The 24804-nt window shown below is 46.8% G+C and overlaps 1 protein-coding gene across 1 annotated transcript; it reads left to right on the top strand.

Annotated features, from left to right (window-relative positions):
* Nucleotides 1–297: 297 nt before the first annotated feature.
* Nucleotides 298–24073, top strand: DDX21 (DExD-box helicase 21). Its single transcript, XM_049790486.1, has 15 exons — nucleotides 298–400; nucleotides 2461–2922; nucleotides 4476–4551; nucleotides 6483–6661; nucleotides 7028–7145; nucleotides 11057–11242; nucleotides 13328–13473; nucleotides 14171–14320; nucleotides 15503–15664; nucleotides 16394–16513; nucleotides 17648–17721; nucleotides 18451–18610; nucleotides 20461–20595; nucleotides 22758–22802; nucleotides 23564–24073. Exons 1-15 carry the CDS (start codon nucleotides 323–325, stop codon nucleotides 23801–23803), a joined length of 2331 nt encoding a protein of 776 aa, XP_049646443.1. The 5' UTR covers nucleotides 298–322; the 3' UTR covers nucleotides 23804–24073.
* Nucleotides 24074–24804: the final 731 nt, after the last annotated feature.

Below are 24804 nucleotides of genomic sequence, written 5' to 3'. Positions count from 1 at the left end.
AGGCGGCTCTCGGCCCCCTTGGCTTGGTCCCGCCAGCGCGGGCTGGACATCGCGGGCCGCTGCTCCCCGTCCCGAGCCGTCACTCGGGAGCGAGCGCCGTGCTGGGTGGACGGGCGCCAGGGCCCGGCGGCGCGCGCGGCGCGGCGCGGCGCGGCGCGGCGCGACCCTCCCCGGCTCCCGTAGGCGGCGCCCTCGCCGGAAGTGACGCCGCCGGAAGCGGGCCGCTGGGCTCTGCCACCGGAAGGGACGCCGCCGGAAGGAGGCCGGCCTCTTCCTCTCCACGCGGTCCTCGGCCGGTCGCCTCTCGCGCGCGTGGCGGGGCATGCCGGGCAAACTCGCGGCGTCGGGCTCGGACGCGGCCATGGGCAAGGCGGAGAAGCCGCGCAGGCAGGCCGACAAGGTGCGGCGGGCCGGGCCGGGAGGGGAAGGGGGCGCGAGGGGCCGGGGCCGGGGACGCACGCTGCGGGGCTGGCGGCCCGTCCGGCGCCACGCTTCGGGCTGACCCTGGCTCGAATCGCAGGGTCCCCGAGCCAGGAACCCCTGAGCCGCCGGCGGATCCCCCACCCCCCAAGAAGCAAGACCGAGATGCTGCTCTGCTCGCACCCCGGGTCTCCTCTGCTCCTTCCCCCTGCAGGCTGTAGCGTGTGTCCTAATGCTGTTGCTGTTCTAGGCCGCGCTTTCGCTTCTCGCCAGGGCGGGGGCTGCTTCGGGCACTTCTTCCCCTGCTCAGGCCAGGCCCCGGGGCTGCGGGGACAAGCGGGCTTCTGCTCCCGTATCTCCGGGCTCTGCCCGTGAGCGTTCACGACCCACACACGTTCCATGGGTCCGTGAGCTCATTTCTCCACAGCTTGGAAAGTTGGCACAGGGTCCCGCCTTCCAGGGAAGAGTCACGGTTTCTTTCATTCCTTAATTTTTTTTCCCTTGACTTCCCTTCCTTCCCTCGAAACCTTGCGCTCACCCACATTAAGTTAGATACTGACAGTTGCTCTACCTCTTACTTTTGAAATGAGCAAGGTCTGCATCCCATTTATTGGTTTTCGGGCTCACATCTCTTCGTTCAGGTGTTGTTCCCGGCTCTGCACTCAGAAATCACTCCCGGTGTGTTCTCGGGACCACGTGGGACGCTAGGGATCAAACCCTGGTCATCCACGTGCAAGGCAACTGCTCTTCTTGCTATGCTGCTACTCCAGCTCTGCAAGATCCTTTTTTAGCAGAGAAAGAAATCTTACCCATGAGTGACTAGAAAGGGCCCGCTCACTCACCATTGAATTGGGTCCTGCTTGATCACTTTCTATGGCTGCATTTAGTTGGCATGCCCCACCATAGCCCTATTCAGAAAACTTGACTACAAGATCTGTTCCAACCAATTACATAGTTGTCTCACTTGGCTAGTCCATGGTACTTTAAAAGGCGTGTTTTGTTTTTTATTATTTTTAACATGATTTTTACTTTGATTGTAGTGGCTTACATATCGTTCACAGTAATATTCCGGGTACATATTTACATTGAATCGGGAATTCCCACCACCGAATTGTCCTCCCACAACCGATCCCATCCTGCCTCCCATATCCTCCACTCTTCCCCCCAGGGGCTGCTAGAATGCCTGGTCCCCTCTGTGTCTATAGTCAATTACTTACTGGCCTTATAACTGTTTGGTCTTGGTGCCTCCGTTATTGCCCCCTCTAGTTGGGAGGCGGGCCTAGAAAGATCATGTTAGTGGATTTGTTTGAGAAACAGAAAGGTAATAAAGGGTGTGTTTTTTTTGTTTGTTTTTTGGCTTTTGGGCCACACCCAGCGGTGCTCAGGGATTACTCCTGACTGTCTGCTCTGAAATAGCTCCTGGTGGGCCCAGAGAGTTTGCCTTGCAAGCAGCCAATCTAGGACCAAAGGTGGTTGGTTCAAATCCCAGTGTCCCAAAGGATTCCCCGTGCCTGCCAGGAGCTTATTTTTGAGCAGACAGCCAGGACTAACCCCTGAGCAACACCAGGTATGGCCCAAACCCCCCCCCCCCAAAAAAAAAAAAAAAAAAGAAATAGCTCCTGGCAGGCACGGGGGACCATACGGGACACCGGGATTCGAACCAACCACCTTTGGTCCTGGATCGGCTGCTTGCAAGGCAAAAGCCGCTGTGCTATCTCTCCAGGCCCCTAAAAGGTGTATTTGGTGGATGGAGAGATTGACTAATGGATAAAGTGCTTGCCTTGCATGTAGATAGCTCTGGTTTAAACCACCACACCGTAGAGTACCCTAAGCCTGTTAGGCTGATCCCTGAGTACAGAATCAAGAATCAGCCTTTCACATCTCTGTATGTAAATAAAACAACATTATATTCAATTGATGTTACTTGTTGCAAGTGTGGAAAATGTCCAAATTGTGTTTGTAACAATGCAATCACAAAATCTAGGATTTATGTGGAAGAAAGGAAATACAAACTTAATGCTTGTTTTTTTTTTTTTTTAGAAAGGTAAAAAAGAAAAGCCAAAAGACACTGAGATCGAGGATGCAGTAGAAAAGGAGGAAATCGTTTCTCCCAAAGCTAAGAAAGTTAAAAAGAAAGCAGAACCTTCTGAGGTTGAAACAGAGCCCCCTAAATCCAAAAAGGCACCGAAGAAAGAGGAGATTTCTCCCGATGATGGGTCTCCTAAAAGAAAAAGTGGAAAAAAGAAGAAAGAATCCCAGGAAAGCGTTGATTCTCCTAAAACCAAAAAGGTTAAGAGTGAAGAGCCCGAAGAGGAAGAAGAAGAAGAAGAAGAAGAAGAAGAAGCAGTTGCACCTAAGCCCAAAAAGATGAAGAAAGAAAAAGGAATGAATGGAGAAATTGGGGGGAAAAGTCCCAAAATCAAGAACGGCTTTGCTCATCCTGGTTCTGATTCTAACTCCAGCGTAGCTGCCAGTGAAGAAAGTAACACTGAGTTAGAGCAGGTGAAGTTCCATTTTTCAGATAAATAGGTCATTGGTTCTTGTGGGATTGCTACTTGAAGGGCCACTGAAGGGGTGACGTCATCATCACCTGTGGGAGGGCTACGGGGTTCCCTTGGGGATTGCGGGCACAACTTCATAGAAATTGCAGCATCAGGTACTTTCTTTGCAAACGAGTGGGCTGATCTAAGTAGAGGGAATCTCCAGGCATCTCTCCTGCTTAATTGCAACCATCTTTTTTTTTTTTGCAACTATCTTCTTGATTTGGACTTACGTTTTTCACTGACTATGATTCAGTTTCCACTTAGAAGCTAAAAGGAAAATGAATTGTTTTGGGGACACATTTGGTGGCGCACTGGGGTTACTCCTGGCTCTGCACTCAAAAATTGCTCCTGGTAGGCTCAGGACCATTGGGGTACTGGGGATAGAATCTTGGTCCTTCCTATCTTGGCTGCAAGGTCAGCACCCTACCACCATGCTATCATTCTGGCCCTAAAAGGAAGATTTTATTTATTTGTTTAATGGGTCACCCAAGTGGTGCTTAGAGGCCTGAGAATCTGGCCTATCCCAGGAGCACTTGGGGGGAGGGTCAGCCCCAGGCCAGGCATCAATCTGCCTTAGCCCGTACTCTCCGGCCCCATTATCAACTTTTTTGAGGGTTTCTGGAGGGTGGGCCACATTCTGGCAGTGCTGAGGGATTACTTACTTTTACAGGTACTTGGGTGACTTAATATGGGGTACTGGGGATCAAACCTGGGTCAGCCATATGTAAGGCAGATGCCTTGCCCAGTGTACTATCTGTTGTTCGGCCCCTTCATGATGAACATTTTAAGAATCTAGTTGCCCCCCACCCCCCATGAGGGAGTAACTCTGTGAGTAAGAGCAGGTCTCCCCCATGTTTTCTCCTTAGGTATAGGTGAGACGAGGGTATTCTACTGAGTGGTTGTAGCAGCCAGTTCCGACAGGCTCTGGTGTGCAGGTAGAACAAGCTCAGCAGCTGAGCCAGAGTAACTTCAAAGTACCAAACTGAACGGAGCTCTTGGGAATTGCAGCATCATTCAGTAAAATGGTAGCCCCTTCCAGGCTACAGCTATTGGTGAATGTTGTTTCCTTAAAGTAATTATAATGTATAGTCATTCTTGTTTACTTTCCTGCAGTGCTGGTGATCCAACCCTGGCCTAGGGTCAGTTCACATCCCTAGCCCCAGAGAGCGTGTTTTATAGATTTTATAGCTAGTTGCCGTGTATTTTCTTTTTTGACCCTGATTTACCTGTTTTTATGTCCTTTTGTTGAATAAGGAGAGGTGGTACTTTTTTGGGGGGGAGCGGGCTCGGTTTTTGGGCCATACCTGGTGGCATCTAGGGCTTACTGCTAGCTCTGCACTCAAAATCACTCCTGGCAAGCTTGAGGAACCATATGGGATGCTGGGGATTGAATCCGGGTCTACCTGTGCTGTCGCTCCAGCCCATGAAGAGATACTTTAGAATAGGTTCTCAGAAGGCTTTTGTATTAGGGATAAAGTGACTTACTTCTTTCTCTGCTCCTTTAATTTGTAGGAAATGTCTGTGGAACAAAAAGAAGGTGCTTTCTCTAATTTTCCCATATCTGAAGAGACTATTAAATTGCTCAAAGGTAATATTTTTAGAAATGTATACTATTATAGTGTATTACATGGGGGAGGGGCAGCGTGCCATCAGTGGTAAAGTGATCTGCCTGGTACCCTTTCAGGAACAGTCTTGTAAGAAAGAAAAAAGACCACATGCCTCTGGTAGTGTCGTACATACTAGGGCAGGGAAGTGAAACTGGTGTTGGAACGTTATATGACTGAAACAGGAACAACTTTGTGACTAGCTTACTGCAATTAATTTTTTTTTGGTCTGTTTTTGGGCCACACATGGCAGCACTCAGAAGTTATTCCTGATTGTGCTAAGAAATCACTCCTGGCAGACTCAGAGGCCCATATGAGATACTAATAATTGAACCCAGGTCCATCCTGGGTCAGCCACATGCAAGCCAAACAGCCTACCGCTGTGCTCTTGCTCTGGCCCCTGTGATTTATTATTTATTTATTTATTTGAGTCACACCAGCAGCGCTCATGGGTTACTCCTGGCTCAGAAATCACTCCCAGCTGGCTCTGGGGACCATATGGGATGCCGGGATTCGAACCCTCATCCTGCATGCAAGGCAAATGCCTTATCTCCATGCTATCTCTGGCCTCTGTGATTCAATTTTTAAATAAAGGAGCAGGGAAATGTTACTTGGAAGCACTCCTTTTGTGGGGGTTGGGGATGGGATGTTATTCAGGAGTAAGCAGTACTCAGGGCTTGTTCCTGCATCTGCACTCTGCCATGTTCAGGAACTGCATGGGGTATTGGGCATTGCATCCAAGTCACTATGTTCAAGGCAAGTGTTATACCTGCAGTGATTCCTCTTTGCCCCCTACAGGGTGTGTTTGGTTTGGTTTATGTTTGGGGCCACACCCAGCCAACTCAGGTTCAGATTGGTTGCCTGGGATCAAACTTGGTTAGCCACATGCAAGGCAAGTGCTCTACCCTCTGTACTATCTTTGCAGCCTTTCTTTATTTGATTTGGGCCACACTGACAGTGTTCAGCGTTTACCCCTGGCTCTGTACTTGGGGTCATTCTGAATAATGTTACGGAATCTTACTCAGTACTAGAGATCAGACTAGCCATAGCCCCCATAATACCTCTTCTGCCTTCAGCTAGATGTGTTTTGAATCAGGCTTGGCATACTCTGATACAAAGCATCTGATTTTTTTGTTTTTTGTTTTGGGGCCACACCCAACAGTGCTCAGGGGTTACTCCTGGCTCTGTGCTCAGAAATAAGTTCCTGGCAGACTGGGAGGGGGGGCACGTAGGATGCCAGGAATTGAACCCGGGTTCATCCTGGGTGGGCTTCATGCAAGGCAAATGCCCTACTGCTGTGCTATCTCTCCAGCCCCAAAGCATGATTTTTTAGGCTTGTACTGATGAGATTTTATGGCAAATAGTTTCAGTCTCTTAGATTATGAATATAAAATGGCATATTAGAGTTTCTTAATGTTTTATGAAGTTCGATAGATTATTTTTTGGGTTGGGGCCACACCTGGCTATGCTCAGGGGTTGCTACTCCTGGCTCTGCGCTCAGGAATCCCTCTTGGCAGGCTTGGGAGACCTTAAGGGATGCCAGGGCTTGAACCTAGTTGGCCATGTGCAAACGTGCTATCTGCTGTATCACTCCTGACCCTGGTATAGATTTTATTTTTGTTCCTCTTTTTTTTGGGGGGGGGGGAGTCATACCCGGCAGTGCTCAGGGAACCATATAGGATGTCGGTGTTTGAACCCCTGTCCTTCTGCATGAAAGGCAAACGCCTTACCTCCATGCTATCTCTCCAGCCCCTGGTTTAGATTCTTGACTACAGAAAGTTTGATCTGACTTTGTAGATGTTCCCAGAAGGAAGAAAGTCTTGAATTCTATAGGATCAGCAGTGGGTCTGTTGAATCATGCATCGGGATTGGTGTTCTAGGGCTGCAGTGTCTTATCACACTTCCTTTCTTCTAGCTCGTGGGGTGACATTCCTGTTTCCTATACAAGCGAAGACATTTCACCATGTCTATAGTGGGAAGGACTTAATCGCACAGGCGCGAACAGGGACTGGCAAGACCTTCTCCTTTGCCATCCCTCTGATTGAGAAACTTCTGGGAGACCTTCAGGACCGGAAGAGAGGCCGTGGCCCTCAGGTAACTGTCTTAAGCACAAACCTCACACAGCTGCTCCAGATATGCACAGGAAGAAAATTTTAATTGGGAGCGGGGTGAGAGAGGCTCCTGGGCAGTGCTGAGGATGCTCACAGGGCATGTGGTGTGTGCCGGGCCTTGGGGGGTGAATTACTGGGGCTTGAGGTTGTGGGGGAGGTCACACCCCGAGACAAGCAGGGTTATTCTTGGCTCTGCGCTCAGAAATCGCTCCTGGCAGGCTCCGGGGACCATACGGATTTGGGTCCATCCCAAATCTACTGCATCCAAGGCAAACTCCCTACTTAGCTGTACTGTCTCTCAAGCTGCCTGTATTCTGCTTTATGCTCAATTATGGTTTTTCCCTTTCAGGTACTGGTTCTTGCACCCACGAGGGAATTGGCAAACCAAGTGAGCAAAGATTTCAGTGATATCACCAAAAAGCTGGCAGTGGCTTGTTTCTATGGTGGAACTCCTTATGGAGGTCAAAGTAAGTGACTGTTACAAGAAAAGGAGGGATGTGCTTTCCTTCCTAAATGTTGTTTTTGGATTTCTTCTGCTCTTGATAATTCCTTGATCCGTTCTAGTTTGTATTGGTTTCATGTTCAAAGATGGTCTTTATGATAATGTGTCAAATGTCTTATGTACTTTTTTGAACTTGATGGGATGGAAGGTGACTCACAAACAATGATCCCTATTTCCTGGATTATTTCCCTGGCCCGTTTTTTTCCATTTAAGAAATTTCTTTTGGTGGGCAGTGCTCCTAGGGGTTCTTAAGCAGGGGTCTCAAACTCACGGGCCATTTGCGGCCCTCCGTACAACATTTTGTGGCCTGCAGCCGGCCTTCAAATATTGCAGTATTCGCGATTATTATTCGCTTACTGAATAATCGCATTAAACATTCGCATACCCCGAGCAGTTCTGTTCGGGGTATGCAAATGTTTAAATGCGATATTCGCGATTTTTTTTCTTACTAAAGCGATTTTTTTATTGTGAATATTTGGTAAGCGAATAATTGTGAATACTTTGCGCCTAGCGCAGGCGTCATTTCCAGCTGCTCCTGCCGCTGTCGCTTGCATTATCGAAGACCTAAGGGAGAGAAGTTTATTACAGAATTAGATTTTGTCATACCTTTCATCATGACTATTCATCAAAGTCTGCAGTGAAGAGAAAGATTGATGGCGAGCACAGACAATTTCAGGAAAAGTGGGAGATGCAGTATTTCTTTGTTGAGCACAGGGGCATCCCCACATGTCTTATTTGCTCAGAGAAAGTTGCAGTGCACAAGGAATGCAACTTGAAACGCTATTATTGAACTAAACATGCTGAGGAATGTGCAAAATATCAAGGAAATGAGAGAGCCAAGCGAGTTGCCAGTCTTAAAGCATGTCTAAAGAGGCAACAAGATTTCTTCAAGAAAGCAACCAAAGAGAATGTTGCATCAGTCGAAGCTAGTTCCATGGTTAGTGAGATGATTGCTAAGGCTTGGAAACCATTCACAGAAGGAGTTTGTTAAGAAATGCATGTTACAGGCTGCAAATATTATCTGTCCTGAAAAGAAAGGTCAGTTTAGCAAAATCAGCCTTTCTGCCAACACAGTGGCAGAGCGCATTTCTGACATGTCAAGTGACATTTATCATCAACTGTGTGAGAAAGCCAAATGTTTTGATGCATACTCAGTTGCTCTTGACGAGGGCACAGATATAACAGACACTGCGCAGCTCACAATTTATGTCCGTGGTGTTGTTTGCAATTTTGAATTGACAGAGGAGCTGCTCACAATAATTCCAATGTATGCCTAGACCACTGCTAATGAGATATTTCGGCATTTGTGTGATGCCATTGAGAATGCAGGTTTGCCATGGAAGAGGTTTGTTGGAGTAATAACTGATGGAGCGCCATCGATGACAGGGAGGAAAAAAGGACTGGTAGCACTTGTTCAAAAAAAAACTTGAAGAGGAGGGTGTAGAGAAGGCCATTGCTCTTCACTGCATTATCCATCAGCAGGCCCTTTGTGGTAAATGCCTGCTGTGTGACAATGTGATGTCTGTTGTTGTGAAATGCATCAACCAAATCAGATCCAGGGGCTTAAAGCACAGGAGGTTTCGTGCTTTTTTTTTTTTTTAGAGGAAATGGAGTCAGAATATGGAGATGTGCTCTATTTCACCAAGGTACATTGGCTCAGCAGGGCAAATGTCCTGAAAATATTTTTTGATTTGAGAGAAGAAGTGAAAGCCTTCATGGAGAAGGATGGGAATGCTGTTTCTGAGTTGAGTGATCACAAATGGCTCATGGACTTAGCTTTTCTTGTTGACATCACACATAAGCTGAATGTACTAAACAGAATGTTACAAGGCCCGGGGCAGCTTATCAGTGCTGCCTATGACAACGAGAGAGCATTCTCCACAAAACTTGTATTATTGAAATCCCAGCTCTCTCAGACAAACCTTTGCCATTTCCCAGCATGCCAGGAACTTGTGGATGCAGGCATACCATTCAGTGGTGAGAAATATATTGATGTTATGTTTTAGCTAGACAAGGAATTTGATCACAGATTTGCAGACTTCAAGCACAGAGCCACTTTCCAAATTTTTGTGGACCCCTTTTCCTTTGATGTGCAAGATGCCCCTCCTGTGCTTCAAATGGAGCTCATTGACCTGCAGTGTAACTCTGATCCCAAAGCCAAGTTCAGGGAGATTAGTGGAAAAGCAGACATGCATGGGCAATTTTTGAGAGACTTGCCCCCCCCCCCCCCCCAGCTTCCCTGAGCTTTCCCAAATGTTCAAGCGCACCATGTGCCTTTTTGGGAGCACATATTTGTGTGAAAAGTTATTCTCCACATTGCACTTCAATAAGTCAAAGTACAGGTCTAGATGATCATCTTCAAGCCATATTGAGGGTCTCAACTGCTTCCTCTCTAAAGCCAAATGTGGTTCAGATTTCTGAGAAGAAGCGCTGTCAAGGCTCTAGCAGCAAGGAATAGGCAAAAGATGCCATGTTCAGAAGAACTGCTCATGATCTTCAATGTTCTATTCATGTTCAGAAGAAATAATTAAAACTGTTAATAATAACGTTTGAGGACTTTTTTTTTTTTTTTTGTGAAATCCCTTATGTGGCCCTGCCTTACCCCAACTTTGCCTCCTGTGCCCCTCCGGTAAATTGAGTTTGAGAACCTTGTTCTTAAGTGATAGCCCTGTAGAACTCTGCATGGAAATTGGGTCTCCTGGGTGCAAGGCATTTGCTCTGGTGACCCCCTCCTTAGCATTTTTGTTTGTTACTGTTTTTTTGGGCCACAGTAGCCAGTGCTCCTGGTTCTGTGTGTGGGGACCACTCCTGGCAGGCTTGGGCAAATGTTATGGGATGTCTGGGATTGAACCGGGTCAGTCACTCCCTCCCTTGTTCTAATCACTCCGACCCCTCTTACTCTCACTTTGTGAAACCTCCACTGTGGGTGTACCTATTTGAAACCCTGAAACCCACCCATTTCTGGGAGGGGTCTTGGGAACCGGATAGTAGGTGTAACCTTACCTGCAAGACCCTCCCATTCCTGGGAGGGGTCTGGGAAACGTTAGATAAGGCTTGAACCAAGGGAATTCGGCCCTTTTGGCTCTTTGCCCTTTCTGCGCTGCTGTGCGCTCTGGCTTCTGGGTTTCTGTGTTCTGGTCTTTGACCAGCATGGAGCCCAAAGGGAAGATGGCTAACAGGAAATAAGATGCAGGGCTAGCAAAATATTGCTGTGCTTGAAAGGTTATGAATAGGCCACACACACGTGGTGGCTAGGGCTTGAATAAAGTTGTTGCTTCCTGACGCCTGACTGTGAGTGAGTGATTTCACCTGGGCCTGGAACTCGCCAACTGCATGAAGGTTGCAGAGCCACGTGGACTGGAATGGCACGAAGAAAAATCCACCGCCATCCAGCACCATCATTAATTATTTAACACAACACTCCACATTTAACCATTTGCAAATAAGTTGTGTCTTTTCTTTTTCTTTTTTTTTTTTTTTCAGGCCACACCCGTTTGTTGCTCAGGGGTTACTCCTGGCTAAGCTCTCAGAAATTGCCCCTGGCTTGGGGGGACCATATGGGACACCGGGGGATCAAACCGCGGTCGCGATCTTTCCTTGGCTAGAGCTTGCAAGGCAGATACCTTACCTCTAGTGCCACCTCGCCGGCCCCAGTTGTGTCTTTTCTTGTGTCACCATATAATTTGCGATGAAATGCTCTGGGTTGCCACTTCTGAGTATTTTCCCTACTAGATTAAAATTTCCTTTTATTTCCTTCCGTGGTGTATTACCGTGCACTCGTGGCTGGTCAATATGTTAGAATGCAGCATCCTTGGTTGGTCTCCCAGGGCCCCAGCAGCTCAAAAACTCAGCGCCTTTCACTTTGTGCCGCCCTAGTTGACCGCATGCGCAATGGAATCGACATCCTGGTTGGGACCCCAGGCCGCATCAAAGACCATCTGCAGAACGGCAAGTTGGATCTCACCAAACTGAAGCACGTTGTCCTGGACGAGGTGGACCAGATGTTGGACATGGGCTTCGCTGACCAGGTGGAGGAGATTTTAAGTGTGGCCTATAAGAAAGGTAAAGCCCGAACTCTGGGAGCTGAGGAGTGGGTGGAAGAATGGACGAGTGGTGATGCTTGAGTGGAGTGGGGTCAGCTCTTCTGAGATTGGGAGGAGGCCAGCTCAGTTCAGGGAAATAGAATTTTCAAAGAACTTTGAGTTATTATGTAATTATAGTAGAGGAGATTGGGAAAGTAGAAAAAATTGTATTGGAACAACTTAACTTTTGTTGTATTTTTATGTATATCTTAGCGTGCGTCTACAATTCTGCTGACACATTTAATTTTATATTAAAACATTTATTTCGTAGGATTTGATTCTTAAGCACACTAGTTTATATACCTGCAAACATGACAACAGATCATATTTTCCACACTTCAGTGTTAGGAAGTAGGTGTTTTTGGTTTTTATGTCACACCTGGCAGTCAGTTCTCAGGTGTGAAATCCCTATGGCTTGTGAGATCACCCCCACATATGTATTTCTCCCCCAAGTTGACCGGGTCTGAAGCAGGAAGGGTAGCCGTGAAAGATTAATAGATAAGCCAGTCAGGAGAAAGTCTGCTGCTCTTCTCTGCTGGTCTCTAGTCTCCTAACCTGCCCAAAGCCAGAGCTATTCTTTCTTTATTCACCCCTGTACATAATACAACCAGGAGGGGGAGATGGAATAACATGCAGAAGGGCTTTGACAAATCAAAGGAAGAGTCTTACAGAAAAGAGGAAGATGGGGGTACCCCTCTGTTTTGGGCTAATAACTCCCTCTGAGTGTGCTCAGGGGACCTTATGTGGTATAGGTGATCTAATTGGGGTTAACCTGGCCACGTGCCAGCAAGAGCTTTAACCATTATCCTATTTTTCTGGCTCTAGAATTAGTTCTGTAGACTTGTTCTCCAGAAGTCAAACTACTAAATTGAAAGGTTTAAATGCTAGTGCCAAGTTACTCTCCATAAGTTTTCTACCAGCTCTCTTTGGAGATAAATATGTGATGTTAATTCTTAGAGCAAGCCAAAGTTTTGAAAATTTGGGTTGGGTGCTATTTCATACCTGACTGAAATTCTAAACTTGAAATAGGGGACCAGCGAGATAGACAGTGGAGGATACTTGCCTTGCACTTGTCTGGTTCAGGTTCTATCCCCAGTTTCCCTTATGGTTCCTCCAGCCCCACCAGGAGTGATCCCTGAGCACAGAGCCTGGAGTAAGCCCTGAGTATTGCTGGGGGTGATGCCCTCGCTCCTGTCATAGTAATGAAGTGTGTAGCCGGAGAAATATCACAGCAGATGGAGTAATTGCCTTGCATGTAGTCGAACCAGGTTCAGTGTCTGGCACCCCATAGGTTATCCCGAGCACTGCTGGGTGTGGAGCCCTGAAAAATAGTAAGAAAATGCTAGGGAGGGGCCCGGAGAGATAGCACAGCGGCGTTTGCCTTGCAAGCAGCTGATCCAGGACCAAAGGTGGTTGGTTCGAATCCTGGTGTCCCATATGGTCCCCCGTGCCTGCCAGGAGCTATTTCTGAGCAGACAGCCAGGAGTAACTCCTGAGCACCGCCCAAAAATCAAAAGGAAAAAAAAAAAGAAAATGCTAGGGAGTTTAGATGACCATAGAATTTGCTCTTGTCTTTATTTTAGGTTATTTGCTTAGTGGTTTTAACTAGGTTAGTGGGCTCACCACAGTGGACTGAATTCACTCACACTTCATAGAGGCCAGTAGACAGAGAGCTGTAGTTTTATTTAGCGCTCCCATTATTTCGGGGATCCTTAACAGAAATGATTGGGCATTGTTTTGTTGCCTGTGGGCTTCTCTGTGTCTTTTTTTTGTTTTGTTTTTTGTTTTTTGGGTCACACCCAACAGCACTCAGGGGCTACTCCCGGCTCTATGCTCAGAAATCGCTCAGGGGCAGGCTTGGGGGGACCCTATGGGATGCCGGGACCACCGACCTTCTGCCTGCAAGGCAAACATCTCTCTTTGTTCCCCTTCTCTGTGTCTTTATGTTTTGTTTTGTTTTTCTAACATCCTGTCCTTTCAGACTTGATTGCTATGAATGAAAGATTTGGGTAAGAGGGATGTCAGTGAGTTTGATTATTCATACTGACTTTTTTCCCCCCCAAAGATTCAGAAAACAATCCCCAAACATTGCTTTTTTCTGCTACTTGCCCTCACTGGGTGTTTAATGTTGCTAAGAAATACATGAAGTCTACATACGAACAGGTGGACCTGATTGGTAAAAAGACTCAGAAAGCGGCTATAACCGTGGAGGTAAGTGATGCTTTTAGCTGGGAGCTGTAGTAGATTGTGGAGCTTGATTTCCCTGTTCGGTGCTAATAGCACTAGCAAATCCAAGTGCTTTTTGAAGATGATAGGTGCTAAACCCAAGTGAAAGGAAATGTAGGAAATACTCTGCTTGGATTCAATATGGATGAGGCAGATTTTATTGCCGGATTCTAAAATCTGAGACTTGTAAACGGAAAGAAATGATACCTAGAATTTAAAAACCACCAGGCCACAGGACAGTGGATGGATTGTGTTGAATCCATTTTCTACGTAAGGCTTGGAGTTTTATTGGATGGGTCTGAAGAATTTCACCATAACCCAAGGAATTCTAAACTCAATATCAGAATACTAAGGAATTGATCTGGGCGGTTACTGACCACTACTAAATGAATGAATTAAAAATTATATTAGATATGAGTCCTCTATTATTTATAATATATATGAATAAAACATGAGTTTTGTCAGCTATTTGACTTCCTGTAGGGATGGGAAATAACATTTCAATCATATTTTCCTGATTAAGTCGGAAAATAAAGGAGCCAGGGCAAGGCTTAGGTTTAGCCTCTGGGCTATTCCTCCTGAGCAGTCTGGCAAAGCTTCAGCACTTGTTCCCCAGCGCCCTTGGTGAGTGTGCAGGGGACCCAGCCCACTCTGCTAACAAAGTTCCCCCTTCTTTTCCCAGCATCTGGCTATCAAGTGCCACTGGACCGAAAGGGCAGCAGTTATTGGGGATGTGATCCGAGTGTATAGTGGGTACAACGGACGCACCATCCTCTTCACCGAAACCAAGAAGGAGGCCCAGGAGTTGTCCCAGAACTCGTCCATTAAGCAGGTTGGTTCTCGGCACCCCTTGCTTGGGGTCAGGTCAGTCTCTCCTGGGGAGCAGTCACAAAATGGACTTCGTCACTTTTTTTTGTTTGTTTGTTTCTGGGCCACACCTGTTGATGCTCAGGGGTTACTCCTGGCTATCTACTCAGAAATAGCTCCTGGCAGGCTTGGGGGACCATATGGGACGCTGGGATTCAAACCAACCACCTTAGGTCCTGGGTCGACTTCTTGCAGGGCAAACACCGCTGTGCTGTCTCTCCGGCCCGACTTCGTCACTCTTATTTATTGTTTTCTTGACCTTGGAAAAATACATAGATACTGGGCAAGAGTGATGATACAGTGGGTAGAGCGTTTTTGCCTTGCACACAGCCGACCCAGGTTCAAAAACATGGCCCCTAATCGCTGCCAGAGGTGGCCTAAAACCAAATTTATTTTAAGTTTCGTCCATGGTAGACATACTTTCAGCAGAAGTATCATCAAAATACATCTTTTTCCGAGTCTGAATGGTGATTTTAATTTACTTATTTTGATTTGGGGCCACACCTAATAATTACTTGGGCCTCTACTCTCAGGGGTCATTCCTAGCAGGACATGGGGGACCCTATAGGAGGTGTTGGGGTTTGAGCCCAGTTTGGCCACATGTCAAGCAAGTACCCTATCTAATGCACGCTCTGGGCCATGAATTTTTACACCTGGCGGCGCTCAGGGGTTCCCCCTGGCTCTGCACTCAGTAATCACTCTTGGCAGGGTCGGGGGACCATATGAGATGCTAGGATTCAAACCACTGTCTGTCCTGGGTTGGCTGCATGCAAGGCAAACACTCTACCACTGTACTATCTCTCCAGCCCATAATTTTGATTTCTAGCTTATTTGGGGGGGGGGGGTGAGGTTTGGGGCCATAAGTAGCAGCATGCGATTATTCCTGCCTCTAATTGGGATTCACTTCTGTTGATCAAGATCATTTGTGATGGTCATGAGCAAATGGGTTTGGCAGTATTCAGGCAAGTGCCTTACTCCCTGTTCTGTCTGTGTAGTCTTAAAAGGGTTCATAAGCATACGGGAGTAGGTGTTCACTGGGCTACATGACCTGAACTTTTCTCAGCATATTACCCACCTGCAGGGAAATGGGAGGAAAATACCGTGTGGTGTTAGATCATCTTTCTCAGGACACCTGTTTCATTGACAGGACGCCCAGTCATTACACGGAGACATTCCACAGAAGCAAAGAGAAATTACCCTGAAAGGTTTTAGGAATGGCAATTTTGGCATTTTGGTCGCAACCAATGTTGCTGCACGTGGGTTAGACATCCCTGAGGTCGACCTGGTCGTTCAGTGTTCTCCGCCAAAAGTAAGTATTTTTATAATTTCGCTTTTCTTCAGGATTACTAAAGGAAATCACATTCTTTACTTTTCATATAATTAAACGTAGTCCTCTCCTGAGTGTTGGGTATTGAGCTTGATTTTCAAAATGGCCCCGTCATCGACCGTCCCCTCAGCCTGTGGAGTGGAAGTGTAGCCAGTGACCAGAGGCTTGGAGAGAGGGGCTTTGGAGGGTTTTTGGGGATACTATGGTTTGGAGCTAGGCCTTGAGGATGGGTAGACTTTAAGGGGGAGGCCAGGATAGATAAATCCATGAACCAGACAGCGGTCAGAAGAGAGGGAAAAAACTTGTCATTAAGCCTCTTGTAGTTATGACAAGTGGTTCCTGTGTAAGCCTCTCAGAAAGGGTCTAAGGCGTGGAGGGAGAGTGCTCCCTAAAATAAAGGACGCCCATTTGCTTTTGAAGACCCTATACTCTCTCACGGAAACGTTAGTTTGCAGTGATAATGAAATACCTGATAACTCTGAAGTCGCCAGTTCTCATAAAGGGTGTTACAGGCCTTGTGACCTCTCGAGGTGGCCGCGACTGATGTGAAATGTGGTCTGTGAATGCAGGACAGACTGTGTAGACACTGCATCTTTAAGACTTAGAGGAAAAACATTTTGGTGATTGGTACCTGAAGTGCTGAGCCGCTGTCTTCCTCCTGCATGGCCTGCTCAGCTCTGACTGTTGTGTTTTATGTTTTCACTTCACCAGGACGTGGAGTCCTACATCCACCGTTCCGGGCGAACAGGCAGAGCGGGAAGAACTGGGGTCTGCATCTGCTTCTATCAGCACAAGGAGGAGTATCAGTTGGCGCAAGTAGAACAGAAAGCGGTAAGACGGTTTTCTTGGCCTTCAGCAACAGCTCTTGCTTCTGAAGATCATTCTTGGCTCTTTGTTGTCGGTTGTTAGTGACTTCATAAATGTGCAGAGAGCTACTTAGCGCTGGGGCTCAAACCCGTGAGAGCTCTTAGGCTCTTAACCCTGTTACCTTTTTTCTCTTTTCTAGCACATAATCACGCCAAAAACTTGTTGTGTACATGTTGTCAAGATAGAAAGCCCAGAGCGGTGGCCGAAAGATCCAAGGGACAAATTTGAAAATGAGAAATTAGTAGCTAGTTCCCCTAGAGAATTCTACCATTGACCCCCACCTTCCTGCCACTAGGAGAATGCTGGGAGTTCTCCTATGGGAACTTTGTTCAGGAGCGGGGCTTTCTCTGCTCCTGGCTGAGTGGATGACAAAGAAGAGATTATGGCAAAGGAAGTGATGGACACTAGGTTTGTGGTCACTGTCAGTAGCAAGCCTCCCACCCCTCCCCTCCCCTCCCCTGCATGGACACTAGGTTTGTGGTCACTGTCAGTAGCAAGCCTCCCACCCCTCCCCTCCCCTCCCCTGCATGGACACTAGGTTTGTGGTCACTGTCAGTAGCAAGCCTCCCACCCCTCCCCTCCCCTGCATGGACACTAGGTTTGTGGTCACTGTCAGTAGCAAGCCTCCCACCCCTCCCCTCCCCTGCATGGACACTAGGTTTGTGGTCACTGTCAGTAGCAAGCCTCCCACCCCTCCCCTCCCCTCCCCTGCATAGTATACGGGGAATCGCAGTACAATCTTGGTACCTGTTCTGAAGTCTAAACCATCCTAAAATTAAATATTTTCGAGGCTGGGAATGTGGCTCAGTTCATGACTTTTCTGAGGTCTTGGGTTTGATCCCTGGTACCCTATTACATAGGTCTCTGGAAACTTAAATAAGCGATTAGCACATTTGTGAGAATGGGATACAAGAGGAAAGAAGGTGTTTGCCTGCTATGCCACCGACACCCAGTTCAGTTAGTACTGCATATGGGATGATCAATTCCAAGTGCCCCCCACCCAATAAATAGTAAATATGTTTGTAAATAGAGCGAGAGTATACTAGTCTCATTTTAGTTGGCCACGTTGTACATTAAGCTCGGTTTGTCTTTTTGTAGGGAATTAAGTTTAAGCGGATTGGCATTCCTTCAGCGACAGAGATCATCAAAGCTTCCAGCAAAGATGCCATCAGGTATGTCTCTTAACAGCACTGAGGACCTGTAGGTGTGTGTTGTGTTACTTCATATCTTTATGCAGTCACGAGATGCATTCTCATAAATTTTCTTCATTTTAACAGTTTACTTAACTGGCTTGATATTTAAAACAAAAAACATTGATAATATACTAAAGAAATTTTCTGTTTGTTTGCTGTACCCAGCAGCGCTCGGGGTTACTCTATCTGACAAGTTCAGGGGGCCATATGGGATGCTGGGATTCGAACCAAGGTCGGGCACGTGGGTACATGCAAGGCCGTTAGCCCTTGCACTGCTAGCCTTTGTGTAATAAATAAATAATAAAATAGTAATTAAAATAAACTATATTTTATGTTGCTGGGCTTGATTGACCCCTGAATCATCAGGGTTGATACTGGTCTCAGAATTCCAGGGAAGCCAAGAATCTTGAGTTGCTGTTCTTTGGGTATTTTTTACTTTTTGGGTTTGTTTATTTTGTTTTGGGGGGGGGGGAACAAATCCACTGGTGCTTGGGTATTCCTGGCTCTACTTCTTGTGGGCTTGGGGGACCATATGGGATGGGGGAGATTGAAGCTGGGTTATCTGTATGCAAAGCAAATGCCTTTCCATTGGACGATCCTATGGGTCCCCTGGATAAGTTGCGGTGTTAAATCTTGAGGTGCTGTTTGTATCACATGTATACTCTGTCCTTTCTCCTGACAAACATGTCCTGTGTATTTCACTCGAAGGCTTTTGGATTCAGTTCCTCCCACGGCCATTAGCCACTTCAAACAGTCAGCCGAGAAGCTTATAGAGGAGAAGGGAGCTGTGGAAGCCCTGGCAGCAGCCCTGGCCCACATATCCGGAGCCACGTCTGTGGACCAGCGCTCCTTGATCAACTCACAAGCGGTAATTGGGGTCCTGGGCACTTGCTTCCTTGAAGTTCGAGCAGGGTCTGAAAGGCAAAAGTTTAACCTACCAGAGGGTTCCAGTATGGCATGTAGGGGCAGGGAGCATATGACCTAAGCTCTGTGCTAGAGATGGAACAGCACAGGGTAGGGCTGGGCAGGGCAGTGGCTGCGTGGAGGGGATGAGAGCAGAGACTGCGAAGGAAGGGCCTGCTTATGCCTGGCAGATCTTGGGTTACACCGAGCTCTGCACTCAAATTGCTCCTGGCAGGCTTGGGGACCATATAGGATTCAGAGGATTGAACCTGGTTTTGTCTTGGGTAGGCCGTATACAAAGCATATGCCCTACCGCTGTGCTGTTGCTCTGACCCTTCGAGTTCATTTTTTTTTATTTTGCTTTGGGTTTTTTGGGGGGGGGTCACAGCTGGCAGCACTCAGGTGTTACTCCTGGTCCTGTGTTGAGAAATTGCTCCCGGAAGGCTCAGGGACCATATGGGATTCCAGAACTCTAACCACCATTCATCTTGGATTGGCTGCATGCAAGGCATAGGCCTTACTGCTGTGCTATCTCCAGCCCCTTTGTTTGTTGTTATTGTTATTTTTTTCTGTGACTTCTTTTGGTAGCGCTCAAAAAAAATCTTCTTTGGAGATGCGCTGGAATTGAGATGCTTATTGTTGCAAATCTTGTAGATGTGCTAAAGCATTTTCCCACAATTGTACATCTTTTTTGGGAGGAGGTTTGGGCCATAGTCGGTGGTGTTCGGGTTACTTCGGCTATTCGCTCAAAAGTCCTCCAAGCTGGGGGTTGAACTGAGGTTCGTCCTGGGTCAGCCGCATGCAAGGCAAATGCCATACTGCTGCGCTATTGCTCCGGCCCCAGTTGCACATCTTTTATTTGTTTGTTTGTTTGTTTATTTGTTTTGGTTTTTGGGCTACACCCAGCAGTGCCCGGGAGTTATTCCTGACTCTGGCTCAGCTGCGTGCAAGGCAAATGCCCTACATCTGTGCCAGCCCCTGTACACCTTTTTGTTTGTTTATTTATTTTTGGTTTTTGAGTCATACCTGGCAGTTCTCAGGGGTTACTCCTGGATGACTCAGAAATCACTCCTGGCAGGCTCGGGGGACCATATGGGATGCCAGGGTCAGTCACATGCAAGGCAAACGCCCTCTCACTGTGCATTGCTCTGGCCCCCACTGGACACCTTTTTAAATGGTGAACTGGCTTGTGAATTATTGTAACTTTTTATATATATACTTATATATATCCTTTATATAAACATTTTTATATTTATATATTACATATATATAAAATTCGAGAAGCACCAGCATCTCTCTTGGCATTCTGTCCAATTTAATTTCTTTTTTAAAATTTCTTTTTTTGGGGGGGGGATGAGAGAGAGCGTGGAGGTAAGGTGTTTGCCTTGCATGCAGAAGGACAGTGGTTCAAATCCTGGCATCCCATATGGTCCCCTGAGCACTGCCAGGTGTGACCCAAAAACCAAAAAAAAAATATAAATGGACTTTTGGGACAGTGGTTTGCATGTGGTTCTAAGTGGAATACGGAAAGACCCCCTTATGCCCCTTGCCTCTACGACAGTGTTTTGCAAAACTCTGGGACTACACTGGGAGAGAACAACGGGTGGGGCACCTGCCTGCTCATGGCCGAACCCATCTCAGTCTCTAGCACTGCATAGGGTCCCCTAACCCCTTTCAGGATGATTTCTGAGCACTGCTGTGTGTAACCACAAAACTCAGTTTTAGTTGCAGCGCTCTTCATTGGTGGGGAGGAAGGAGGAAGTTTCCCTCACCAGGTCTGCTTCTGAGACTAGACCTTCGTCCCAACTCCCACAGGGCTTTGTGACTATGGTCATGAAGTGCTCTATTGAGATGCCCAACATCAGCTACGCCTGGAAGGAGCTGAAGGAGCAGCTGGGCGAGGACATCGACTCCAAAGTGAAGGGGATGGTCTTTCTCAAAGGAAAGCAGGTATGCTGACAGCTCTGTTGCTGATCCTGCTTTACCTTCTTGGGCCACCCTTTTCCTGTTGGGGGTGCTGATCACCTGTTCCCTGGGAAGTCTCTCCTGAAAGGTCTGAGCCTTTTGCAGTTGCTGGCAATGGTAACCCTGCACAGCAGCCGATATCCTTCACCCCAAACAGATGGATTATTTCAGACAAACTAATGCTCAAAATCTTCCCAGCTGTTGCCTCCAGCCCTGGGTTCTTGTCTTTTCAGTCCTGTCTCTGCAAGTGCTATTCTCTGGACGAACAGAATTTCTCAAAACTTTCTCAGAATTTCGGTTTCTTGAGGACCTGCGTAGGTTCCACCTGTTCATCTTTATTAGAAATTGAAACTGAGGGCCCGGAGAGATAGCACAGTGGCGTTTGCCTTTCAAGCAGCCGATCCAGGACCAAAGGTGATTGGTTCGAATCTCGGTGTCCCGTATGGTCCCCCGTGCCTGCCAGGAGCTATTTCTGAGCAGACAGCCAGGAGTAACCCCTGAGCTACGCCGGGTGTGACCCAAAAACCAAAAAAAAAAAAAAGAAAAAGAAAAAGAAATTGAAACTGAAATTTGGAAAGATGGAAAGATCATGTCCCATGGAATGTGGAGTCTAGGAAATGCCTCTCTATTTTTTAAATTCCATCATTTATAAAATTGTTTATGAGATAGTTGTTTCAGGTATTCAGTGTTCCAGCACCAACCCCACTACCACTGTCTCCAGTTTCCCCCACCCCGCTCCCAAGGAGGCCCAGAATAATTGACTTTATCTTGCTTGTACATACCAGCACATAAAAGTACTCTTCGTTAATGCTTCCCTTTGTTGGGGGTGCTGTTGGTGGGATGGATAGATGGCATTGCACACTCATGCTAAAACGCCAGTGTTTTCTTAGGAGAGAAAGCATGAAAGGTTGGCTAATAGCGTTAGGAAGTTAGTTGGTATTGCGGAGCCCTTAAAAAATCTCCACGGGCCTCATGAATCCAACACAATTTCTTTAGCTCCTTGCATGTCACACCTCCGGAAAGCAGCTCAGCTCCTAGAGAATCTGGGATAAAGTCTCACTTTTCTGCATGGGGTTATGATAAGATAATGAAGAGGCACCTGCCTTCCCCTTCCAGATTTACCTCCCCACAGTACATCTTTCTCTCTTACTGAGCGGGTGATGCCAGTCCTTTGGTGCATTGATGTTGCCTGCTGTGCCTCCTTTACTCCATGACACAGCTTAAATCTGCCTGAGACGCTTGCTCAGCCTCCTAACAAAGCTGAGGCATCTTCATCTGTGTCTTGAGCGTTCTTAGGGTGTGTTTCTGTTCAGGGAAGTGTTACTTTCATGTGCTTTGATCACTGGGAGTCTCAAGGAAACCAGGGCTGACTCAGTCATCTTGCCTCTTAATAGTTACTTAGAAAATATGTGAAAAGAGAGTTACACAAATATAAGAATTGATCAGAATCTGATGTTGGTCATTATTTGTTACAGGTGGGTAAAATGTTGGCTGGAAGAATTCTTATTACAGTGTTGTTCAAGGGGCAGGAAAGAGGGATATCTCACCAGAAACTGATAGAACAAAACATATCACATAACTGCTTATAGAGTCTTCAGAAATAGCTTCTGAGCTGATAGATGCTCAATATATATAAGTGCTGGGCTGATGGTCAATACACAGGACTAGGTGCTAGTTCAGCCAACTCTGGTTCTGTCCCCAGCACCATGTGGTCCAGCGATGCTTCCAGGAACAATCCTGGGCACTGCACACACAGACACGCAAATAAGTGCATTTGACTGACTTTGGATTGCCTGGAGGGTGGGGCTATAGTATACTGGTATGTTTCTTAACATAACACTCGATGTTTGGGATGCAGTGATGTTGAATTGTAGATTGAACGTTCCATAGCCCCCAGAGGGGAAAGGGTAATCCCATGCCCTCTATGGGGAGGACAGGAGAAGCTGGTCCAGTAGCTATTCTCTGAAGTAAATAATCCACACAGATAGGGAGGTTTAGCAGGCAAGAAGCTCACTGCAAGCTGTTCACCCACAAGCCAGTTGGTCCACCATGTGGAACCACAAGCCTACAATTCAACACACCGATGCACATGGCATGATTCTAATCAAAGCTGGATGAAACTTACTGGCGTTTGCTTTGGTTTGTAGGGTGTTTGTTTCGACATCCCGACTGCGACAGCAACACAAGTGCAGGTATTCTTTCCTCTTGGGTTTTTAACTAAAGTGCTCATTGTTTAAAAGACTGAATCATATTAATGATAAATGATGGCTGTGATCCTTTCACTAGAAGATAACTTAAAAACTTTGGTGGCTGGAGATACACGACAGCAGATAAGGCAGAAGCTTGCTGACCTAGTTTCGATCTCTGGCATCCCAGAGTGGTCCTCTGAGTTCAGAGCCAGGAATAAGAAGTCCTGGATGATGTCCCCAAACCAAACAAATATTTCAGTGACAGGGAGATGGCGCAGAGGTTTGGAGCCTATGCTTTGCCTTTGGGGGACCAGGGACCAGGTTCTTTTCCTGATACCCTATGGTTCGGGGCCTATGCTATAGGGGAGTAACAGAAAGTAAAAACCAACAAGAAAAGAAATGCTCAGGCTTTTTTTCCCCTGACATTGTCCTTGTTGGGTTTATTTTCTTTGCTTTCTTCAAGTAGGTAGTACTATTCATCTCCCCCCCAGTGCACTTGTATGTTCCATGGGCATTTCATAGACAGTCTTTGTTCTGCCTTTTTCATTGTCTGCTGTGAAATATGTGTAGCTGTTGTACGTTATATTTTGCTACCTTGGATAGCTTACGTGGTGTTTAGGGGATTAATAGGGGTGGTGGACTTGAACCCCAGTCAGCCACAGGCTAGGCAAGTAAGTGCCTTGTTCCCTTTCCTCTTCGCTGCCCCTCATATTAAAACACTCTCAAGAAACAACGGCAGTAAAGGAGAATCTGTCTCTCAACAGGAGAAATGGCACGATTCTCGGCGCTGGCAGCTGGCGGTGGCCACGGAGCAGCCGGAGCTGGAAGGCCCCAAGGAGGGGTACCGGAACTTCCGGGGACAGAGGGACGGGGGCCGAGGCTTCCGGGGGCAGCGGGACAGAAGCCGTGGGGGCTTCCGGGGACAGCGCGGAGGAGGCGGCGGCAACAGTGGCAGATTCCAGAACAAAGGGCAGAAGCGGAGTTTCAACAAGGCCTTTGGCTAGTGGGCCCGGGGCCGAAGGATGGGAGAGCTGTGTTCACCATCTGAACATGGATTTTTTTCCTACAGCATAAAAAAGATTGAGTTTTCTTTACTTCCCCATCTCCATTGCCATCCCTAGGCCCCGTTTCTTTCATCTCACCATATCCCTTGTAAAGGTAGCATCAGGTTCTTTTAGGTTTTTTCTTCCACAGGGCATACATGATTCGTTTTTATTCTCATGTGTTGTCCGTTCTCTGCAAGATGAGATCAAGTGGCTTCTCTTTATACTTGTCTCGATAGTGTCCTTCTCTAAATGCCTGTGGGGAATGCAGCAGACCCGGAAGCAGCAATTTGAGGGATCCCGGCTTGCTTCTGTAATTGGGATTCCTCGGCAACCTGCCCCGCGACTGTCCCAGCGACGGTCCTGTAGTGCCTCTTCTGAGAAATAGGGCTGAGCCACATTCTGAAGCCAGACTTTAAGATCAGCTTGGGTGGTAACGTGTTCTATACCAGCATACATAGATCCTCAACTCAGAGGCTGATGATGTAGATAGTGGGCTAGGTTAACCACTGTGTGTATTTTAACTTTTTAATATAAGGTGATTTATGCTTATATTCTGCAGAGATTTTAAATATGCATAGGTGGATATTTTTTAAACATAGTAAATGAATTTCTTTAAGGAATTCCAAGTGAAGACCCCTTACTTTCTTCAAAAGGAGCTAGACTAATTGTGCCTAAAAATAATGTATTTTGTATTGGTAGGTGAACTTTACCAAGAAAGAAATAAGGAAATAGGAAGTACAAATTTGAATTGCCGAGTAGTTGTCAAACAGTAAGTGAAAATACACACGTAGGCTGTTCTCTTACGGTGAAAACACTGGGTTATTACTGTTTATAGACAGTAACTTCAGTAGCGTAAGAGGACTTTAGGTAGAAAAATCCAGATAAGTTATCTCAAAGACCTGATCTTATTTACAATCATACAGTCAAATCATAGTATAGGGTTTTATTTTTCTATTTAT

This window comes from Suncus etruscus, chromosome 17 (genome assembly GCF_024139225.1).
Source record: "Suncus etruscus isolate mSunEtr1 chromosome 17, mSunEtr1.pri.cur, whole genome shotgun sequence".
NCBI lineage: Eukaryota > Metazoa > Chordata > Mammalia > Eulipotyphla > Soricidae > Suncus > Suncus etruscus.
Note: the sequence above shows the minus strand (reverse complement) of the source record. Positions and strands in the feature narration are given on the sequence as shown.